The sequence below is a fragment of the Vespa velutina genome, chromosome 21 (genome assembly GCF_912470025.1).
Source record: "Vespa velutina chromosome 21, iVesVel2.1, whole genome shotgun sequence".
NCBI classification, from domain to species: domain Eukaryota; kingdom Metazoa; phylum Arthropoda; class Insecta; order Hymenoptera; family Vespidae; genus Vespa; species Vespa velutina.
The window spans coordinates 1891191-1901190 of NC_062208.1; the positions used below are offsets into that span (position 1 = coordinate 1891191).

Genomic DNA, 10000 nt, shown 5'->3' on the forward strand with positions numbered 1-10000 from the left:
TTTATGGCGGTGACGGGGGGGTTGGGTGCAGGGGGGCGGGGGGTATTCGTTTTTTCTCTCTTTTTACCCCTTCTTTTTTCCTTTTCGTGAAAAAAATGACGAAGTGTAATACAAAGAAAATGCATTTAATGATAGTAACAACGAAGGAATGGTAATCTACAATTTATTATCTTAAATGTAATTTATATATATATATTTAAAAAAATTAATATTAATAATATTATTTATATTTGTAAAATTAATATGTCGTAATTATAGTATTTACAATACGTAAGAAAAATATGATTTGATCGTCGTGACATAAATCGTAAATAAATTATTGCATTATCCGGCCGACACAATTTTTTTTCCCTTTCGTTCGATCCTTTATTAATTTATTTATTTGTTTATTTCTTTCTTTATTCTCTTTTCTTATTTATTCTAATTTTATTCTTATACTTATTAAAATAATTATTAATAATTAATATACAAGGGACAAAATATTTTCTCTCATGTAATAAATACTCGACGATTTCTTGTTTAAAAAAAAAAAAAAAAAAAAAAAAAAAAAGCAAAAAAAAAAAAAAAGCTAGTCGCATATTTACAATCAATTCGTTTTAATCGGAAAATTAAGAGAAGAAAAAAAAAAAAAAAAAAAAAAAAAAAAAAAAGAAAAAAGAAAAAAACAAGAAAAAAGAAAAAATTAAAAAAAGTGAAAGAAAAAGATTTCTAACGTCTAACATATTTTTAATCTCAAGCATTTTCCTCTACATATACAATCTCACAAATTTTGGTATCACTAGCAGTATGTTTGAGAATATTAAAGATATTTTGATAGTATATAAAATATAATATCAAACTTAAATAATATCTTAAAAATATAGATATATTATATTACTAAGTATATATATATATACATATATATACTCATTATAATCATTTGAAAAGTACGCAACTTTTTTTTCCTTCTTGCTTTTTTTCTTTAACATTAAAATTTTATTCATAAAACGAAACACAAAACAAGACAGAAAAAGAAGAACAAGAAAATAAGAAAGAATAAAATAAAGATATCTTTCAAATGACCCGTTATTGTATCGATATCAGATCTAATCTTAGATTGAAAGACAAGCAAAAAAAAATAAAAAAGAAAAAGGAAAAAAGAAAGAAAGAAAGAAAAAAAAGATACAGATACATAAAGATATACAATTTCTGTCGTAAAAAATTATGTTTGTAAGATTTTAGATCTATCCAACCGAATATACGTATTAATGTAAATATTTTATATTTTATATTTTATATTTTATATTTTATATTTTATATTTTATATTTTATATTTTATATTTTATATATATATATATATATATATATATATATATATATATATATACTAATTTAAATATATATTCTCGGTATCGAAGAGAAGGAAGCTTCTTCTTCTTTTTTTATTTTTTTTTTTCTTTCAATATCACGAAACTTATTTTTGTAAGTACTTATAAACAATAAGTTGTTAGTTTTATTCTCTTTCGATTTACGCAATGATTAAATATATATATATATACATATATATATATATATATATCATAATTCTCTCATTAGTTCTGCTTAAACATTTTAAATATCTAAGATAGATGAATTAGCAAACACGTACCATTCCAATTCTAATATCTAATATCTAATTTATTCATTCGTTTAATCATCTATTAATTTGTTTATTTTATCTATTACTGTTATTTAATCAGTATCAATGTATGTATGTATGTATGTATGTATGTATGTACGTATGTATGTATGTATGTATGTATGTATGTATGTATGTATGTATGTATGCATGTATTAATCTATTAAGCTTTTACAAAATTTTACTGGAAATACGTAGGAAGGAATTGATTTTCTAAGAAAATGTCAAATGTCCTTGGAGTGTCTATCTGTTAGCATTATGGTTTTTCGTTGTCTAGGCTCCCGCGAGGCAAAGCAGCTGTCACACTCGTTCACTCGTTCGTTCTTTCTTTCTTTCTTTCTTTCTTTCTTTCTTTTTTTTTATTTTTTTTATTTTTCCTTTCCTTTCCCCCCATCTAAACCGACCATCTTTTTTCTTTTTCCGCCTCCCCCCCCCCCCCCCCCACCCTGTATCTCTCATTCTCTCTTTTTCTCTTTCTCTTTTCAAGAGTAATAAGACTGTAGAAGGGGTGTCGAAAATAAAAAAAAAAACAAAGAAAAAAAAATCAAAAGAAAATAAAAAAAAATTATGGCCAAGGTTTACGCGTGGGGTGTAATCAAAGTGACGAACGGGGACAGTTAGAGCATTTCTGTTTTTTTTTCTCTCTCTTTTTCCTTTTTTCTTTTTGGATTTTTTTTTTCATATTTTTTTTTTTTTTTTTTTTTTTTTTTTTTTTTTTTTTTTTTTTTATGAATCACGGCCGAATTAAAATTACCCTTTGTAAATGGTAGATAATAGGAGATAAAGGACGAGAGAATCCATTTTTAAATCACAGAGAGTCGTATAAATTATCTCTCTTTCTCTCTCTCTCTCTCTCTCTCTTTCTCTCTCTCTCTCTCTCTCTCTCTCTCTCATCTAATCCCTCCATTTCTCTTTCACGCATATATCTAATAAATCTAAACGAACGAATGTTCTTTTATTTTTTTTTTTCCTCTATTTTAACGGTGCCATAGTGATACAATCACAGTGACATATGCGAGTTATAAGATATCTTTTTTCTTTTTTTTTTTCTTCCATTCATTCTTCTTTCTTTTTCTCTCTCTTTTTTTTTTTTCTCTTTTATCTTCTGCGAATTACGCAAACGAATTTGCAAACGTTTGTCCATGAAATGGGTCCAATTGAAAATTAAATTGGAGAAATAAAATGGGGGATGAAACAAGAACCAAGAGAATGATGTAAATAACAAAGAAAGAATAGTTAGCTCTATCTATCTATCTATCTCTATCTTTCTTCTCTCTATCTCTCTCTCTCTTTTTCCCTTTCTCTCTCTCTCTCTCTCTCTCTCTCACTCTCTTAGACGTATAAATCTAAAACCAGGAGTTTTGTTTTATTATTTAACAGCAAGACCGCCAAACGTAGAAACCTTACACACACAGACATACACACATACACACACACACACACATATATATATATATATGTATGCATGTGTATATGTATATATGTATGTTATTGAACGTGTGTGTTCAACGAAACAGGAAAATGTTGAGACACCAAACGTTGGGATGTCTCGACTAATTGAATTCAAAGAGATTTATGACCTAGGAGTGACTCGGGTGTCGCGGAAAAAAGGAGAAAGAAAAAGAAAAAGGAAAGAAAAGAAAAGAAAAGAAGAAAAGAAAAGAAAATACGCGTGAAGAAGAAGATACGCGAACTCCTTTTTGGTTGTTCAACGATGTTCTATTAACTTGAGAGTAAGAAAATTTATTTCTATGGAGAACATTGACAAATGTACATACATACATGCATACATATATACATACATAGATACATATGATTTAATCGGATTAAATTATATATGAATTAGAACGGAGAATTATCGTCGGACGATATTTAAAATGGTATTATTACATTTTTATTTAGAATTTAATCAGACAATGATAATTTGTACGAAAAGATCAGGTACGTCATTCGAATTTCTTTAAATCTTAAGAAATGTTTTATCGAACTAAGATTTCGTCGAAAGATTTTACGATACCAAAGTAACCGTCGAGTTCTAAGTACATATTTACGTATATATACGTAAGTACGTAAGTACTTAAGCACGCGTAGAAGCATAAGAAGATACAAACACATACACACACGCACATAAATACATATATATATTGTATGTGCTTCCCTTGATTTATGGACCGTTGATAACTAAAGCCATCAAAGACGTTTCGCGGCTCTGTCTTGTACTTTTAGCCGGATACAATCTCAGGATCTATAGATCTTCATACCAAATGGAACATTGAAAAATCGTTTGCCGGATCCCTTTACTTCATCTCCCTCCCACCCTCCCCCAAAAAAAAAAAAAAGAAAAAAAAAATATCTGTTCATCCTTCAAAACATAATTAAATTTTCTTTGATTGTTTCTTTTCCTCTCTCTCTCTCTCTCTCTCTCTCTCTCTCTCTCTCTCTCTTTATCTATCTAACTCTCTTTCTTCGTTCCATTTGTCCTTTTCTTTTCTTCTCTATTCTCATTTCTTCCTCGTAAAATTATTTATTGACTTTGTCTTAATTATCTCATTCATTATCGTTCTTATTACAAAGATGATCGTCCAGTGCGTTTTTTTTTTCATTGCATCTCGTGTCATTTCGATTAATTTACGTGGCTTTTCTTGTTCTTAAGAAAAAAAAAAAAAAAAAAAAAAAAAAAAAAAAAAAAAATAGAATAAAAACCACAACCACAATAATAATAATAAAAATGAAAGGAAAAAATCGAAATCAAAAGTTAATAGAAAAAAAATTCTTCTATTAACTTTTCTTTTCTTGTTTTTGTTTTTTTTTTCTTTTTATTTTTGTTTTCGCCGTTTTCCTCGTTTTCCCCTTTTTTTTCTCTCCCCTTTTTTTTTCCCTCCGGGCCACCAAGATTCATTGCCGCAATAAAGATGGTGCCGGTGTTTGAACGTAAGCGTATCTTCGTTAAGCGGACTCAAACGCGGTCCAAGGTTTACTTTTGCCGGTTTAAAATAACCGACTCCCTAACGAAAGATGTATATTCGCATATAGACGGCTCGGAGAATTTCGAAAGAGCGCCGAGAGAGCAACAACGTTCCTTGTTTGTTGGATCGATGATCGAAAATTTAAATTAAGGTGTGACGATATAAATTCAAGGTATACACGTATATTTACATATATATATATATATATATATATATATATATATATATATATATAAATCCATTCTATTATCTTTAATAATCGTTCGATATGTTTTGAAATGTTCTTTTTTTTTTTCTTTTCTTTTTTAAAGAAAAAGTTTACATTTTCGATAACCAGAAAAGAAGAAAAAAAAGGAACCGAAAATTATTTTTCAATGTATCCAAAGTAGATCGATGACTAAATAGATAATTTATTTAGAATGGAATGTATTTAACTATATATATATATATATATATATATATATATATATATATATATATATATTTATGTATGTATATGGATAACGAACGTAAAAGTAAGAAAAAAAAAAATCATCATCGCGAAAGTTAATATAATTCTGTCATCCTTTATGAAAGAGAATATGCTTGTATGAGAGAGAGAGAGAGAGAGAGAGAGAGAGAGAGAGAGAGAGAGAGAGATGAAATAACATTGTACCCGACCGATAGGCGCCAAAATGCTCGTTAATTTTTTCCCACGTCTTTCTCTATTTCTCTCTCTCTCTCTCTCTCTCTCTCTCTCTCTCTCTTAGACGTTTTCTATCCACTATATAACCTCCTTTTAGTATTAATTTTCGCAGTATCTTGTTGTTACCACGATGACGTTCGTCCGTGTAATCATATTTAATAGCCATAAAAAGTATAATAAAGTTATCGTAAAGCTTACTCGTCGTCACAGAGATTACGATCTTGACTTCTTTAGAGAGAGAGAGAGAGAGAGAGAGAGAGAGAGAGAGAGAGAGAGAGAGAGAGAGATTTCTCAAAGATATTCAAAATTATTTAGAAATCGTTCAAAGGAAACTCTAATGGATCGTCCATCGTCTAGAACTTTTATTTGTCTCATATGCGTCGTGTCCCTCCTCAGTCTTGTGATTTTGAAAAGTACAAAAAGGAAAGGAAAAAAAAAAAAAAAGAAAGAAAGCAAAGAATAAGAAAGAAAGAAAATGAAAAGAATAAAATGAAATAAAAAATACTCGTTGTATCGTTTTCCTTTGATCGATCTCTTTCAAACTCATTTACGATGCAATTCATTTAAAAAATGATTTAACCATTCTCATTGAATAAATTGCTTATCATAAATGTATTTCATATATCGCAAATACATTCAGATAGAATTTAGAATTTGTTAAGTACATATATTAAATGAAATAAAAATTTGATAATCAGGATGATATTAGATTTCGTCTAACGAAGAAATCGTAAATATCTAAGTTATTAAATAATTGATGATTAGATTCAATCATGATTTGTAATTGTTAATTAGGGCCAATAGAGAAAAATGTAAATTTTTTCATTTAATGCTTGATATTTCAACGAAGGGGAATGTAATCGGATTGCATTAATGACCGTTTTAATGTCAACACGAATAAAATGATTAATATATGCCTACATTAAAATTCAAGGAATCGTGAACATATATAAAGCTCTAAATAAATATATCATATATCTCGTTAACTCTATATTCGAGGAAATGCAACTTATGTGTGTGCGTTCGTATGTGTGTTGTGTTTGTATATACTTATGTTTGTTTGTGTATGTGTGTTTGTATGTGTTCATTCTTTTTTGATTTTCTTTTTTTCAAATATCTTCCGTCTTTATTCCTTTCTTTCTTTTTGTTTTGGTCTTTGTTTTCTTTGGATTGACTTCATTATAAATTCTATAAAAAAAAAAAAGAGAAAAAAGAAGAAAAAAAAAAAAGAAAAAGAAAAAAGATTAATATATCTCATCGATCATTCTCCATTGATGTCAACTAAAATCCTTATTCTTTATCTTTTTCTTTTCTTTTTCGTCTTTTTTCTTTTTTTCATTTTTCATGATTAAAATCATCTTGAATTCATTAAAAAAAAAAAAAAAAAAAAGAAAGAAAGAAAAAAAAAGAAGAGAATTTTCATTATTTAGCAACTTAACGTATTAACATCTATGTATATATATATATGTATGTGTATATATATATGTGTGTATATATATTTTTTTATATATATATATATATATATATAATATCTATTAGAAAATTTTTTCATCGATTTTAAACACAGTTCTTTTTCTCGTCGTATATTATCGTTATCTACTTTTTCTTCGTTTTTTTTTTTTTACTTTTTTTTTTTTGACTTCTCTTTTTCTTGCCCAACGAAGACACTAACATTGTCATACGTTTCGTCCGTATGTACAATTAAAACGGGCATTTTCGATAAACATGAACATTTCATTTCGTCGAAATTATATAATTGAATTCAATTTTGTAGTTCATGCAATTGCAAACATTTTGTACGATTATATTTTGTTATGATTTAAACAAATTTTATATATATATATATATATATATATATGTATAGACGTACTATATATTTTGGGTGTTTCAGATTTTCGGTTTTTTTCCTCATCAAACACCGTATCAATATTTTTATATATTCTTTTATATATTCTTACGAAATAAAAATAAGAAAACAGAAAAAAAGAAAAAGATAATAAAGAAAAAAAAAATATCATATAAACGTAGACTTACAAATACTTCGAATGAAAAAAGTTACGGTGAAAATTTCATTGAAATTACCATTAATACGATAGTGAATAATCTATCGGTTTTTTCATCCTTTCATTTTCAACACGTTTCTTTTCTTTTTAATATATTTTACGAATTAATATTTTTTTCTTTCTTTTATATATATATATATATATATAATATATATAATATATATAATAATCGAATAGAGTAAAAATTTATTTCAGTTTGTAAAATAAATCAAACTGTTCGTAGAATTAAAAAGAAACGAGACGATGTAAGAAAAGAAAATTCTTTTTTATATCTAATTCCATTATTTATTCTATTAGATAATATAAAACGATATTTCTACTTTAACGAAATATTCATGTTATAGTAAAGCGATGAGAAAAAAAAAGAAGAAAAAGAAGAATAATAATTTGAAACACCCTATATGTACGATATTTAGATAATAGATACACACCGAGCATTATAACACATTCATTATTAGTTATATATTTAATCCTTCTATTATAATCATATATATATATATATATATGATTATATGAGCAATATACATCATATCACTGTATATTGTTTATCTATGATTGGATATTTATTTATAAATTAGAGTTCCAATCACCCTCCATACGCCAAACGCTAAATGCATAAGATAGTTTTTCATGTGCCATGTAACTACATGAGGATGACGTTATTTCTCTTGCAGCTAATACCGCGCTTCTTGGATTTCTCTCTTCTGAAACATTATAAGTATTATTAATTTTACAGAAATTACGTTTCCATTGGAAAAAACTTTGTTTCATTAACGTATTCGATCGTAACGATTGGCATTTATAATGAGGTTATAATTAAAAAAAAAAAAAAAAACGATAAGGTTAATTGAAAAACGAAACGAAAATATGAAATTAAATTAAGGAGAAAAAGAGAAATAAAAAAGAGAGAAAGAAAAAAGAAAAAAAAAAAGAAAAAGTTTTTTTTTGTGTGTCAGTTTTTTTTGTTTTTTTTTTTTTTTTGTTTTTTTTTCCCCCTAGTAAAATCAGTAATGATGATTTATGATATGACGAAGAGGAAGAAAAAAAAATAAAAACGAAGAAAATTTGAAGGTTTGATATTTTCGTTTCGTGTTTTCGTATTTTTTTCCGATCAACAGAAATATCATTGCGAATATTTCAAGATTCAAATTCGTTCATACTATTTGAATTGAAATATCACACATATATATATATATATATATATATATATATATATATATATATATATATATATATATATTTGTTTTAGGAATATTAATTATTGAGCGAATAAAAATAGAAAATAACGATGAATATAATTGACGAATGAGATATTTAAAAGGCAATCGTTGAAGGAATAATAAAAATGACAACGTATTGAATGATAATGTTTATTTCATATCATTTATTTCGACGAGGAAACTTTACAATTCTCTTGAATGAATGGAAAAAAAATTAAAAACATATAAAATTGAATAAAAATTTCATTTTCTAAAAAATTTTCGACGAACGAGAGATGTATTCGTAGTCCTGGTGAAACGAATAAAAATGAAAAGAAAAGAAAAGAAAAGAAAGAAAGGAGAAAGGAAAAAAAAAGGAATTGAATGACATTATTAAAAATTAATTGAAAAATTTTGATCGATCTGACGTTAATTCGAAAATGTTAAATCGTTAGGGAAGAGAATAAAAAAAAAAAAAGAGGAAACAAAAATTTATAAAACAAAATAGAATAGACCAAAAAAATAAAACAATATCAAATTTTATTAATTCTAATCTGTAAGTACATACATATACATATATATATATATATATATATATTTTTCTTTTTCTTTTTGTTTGGAAGTTAGTAGGGCAATTTTTGGAAGAAGTTAAAACAACGCACACGAATAAGTGGCACTAGGATAGGACGCTCATCAAGCCTTTACAGAGGTCCGTAAATTACAAGACTCCACTACGAGTGACTGTTTAATTAGACTACACCGTAAATAAGCACTAAAGCGGTTCCCATAAACATAAGCTCGATGCTTCTGTATGTATGTAAGTTATTAAGGTGGCGAAGGGTAAGGCAAACTAGGATTGTAGGAGTTTCTTTCTTTTTTGTTTTTTTTTTTGTTCTTTTTTTTTTCATCTACAAACAACGCGCGAGTCTTTTTTCCTTTCTTCCTTTTCTTCTTTTTTCTTTTCTTTTTTTTTTGTTTTTTGTTTTTTGTTTTTTTTTGTTTTTTTTTCTTCACTTTTCCCTCAGCCTGATTAATGTTTTCTCATAGAGTAGTAAAAGTTGACGATACTATTTACATTTTGGTAGGAACGTTTCTAAAAACGACCTTAAAGAGCATAGAGACATGGAGAGAGAGAGAGACAGAGAGAGAGAGAGAGAGAGAGACAGACAGAGAGAGAGAGAGATAGAGACAGAGAAAGAGAGAGAGAGAGAGAGAGAGAGACAGAGAGAGAAACAGAGAGACAGAGAGAGAGATAGAGAGAGAGAAAGACTGTGAGACTATAATCGATATTAGAACGAAAATAAATGATGAATGGATATTATAGTTCTGATAAAAATTCTTACCGCTTTCCTCCTCGTTGTTTTCCATATTACAATGCAACACTTGATACAAAAAGTCAATATACCTTGTTGCAAGTTTTAACGTTTGAA

At 27.0% G+C, this 10000-nt stretch overlaps 1 protein-coding gene across 3 annotated transcripts in view; it reads right to left on the minus strand.

Annotated features, from left to right (window-relative positions):
• Positions 1–7594: 7594 nt before the first annotated feature.
• LOC124956311 (probable serine/threonine-protein kinase dyrk1) overlaps positions 7595–10000 on the minus strand; it is a 4776-nt gene continuing 2370 nt past the window's right edge. For 2 of the 3 annotated variants that reach the window (XM_047511947.1, XM_047511948.1), the window contains exon 2: positions 8664–10000. This exon is cut by the window's right edge and continues 1289 nt beyond it. In XM_047511947.1, coding sequence (XP_047367903.1) covers positions 9642–10000 — 359 coding nt within the window. In that variant the 3' untranslated portion in view covers positions 8664–9641. Of the gene's footprint in view, positions 8076–8663 lie in introns of those variants that run through there. The other variant, XM_047511949.1, reaches the window with a different exon arrangement.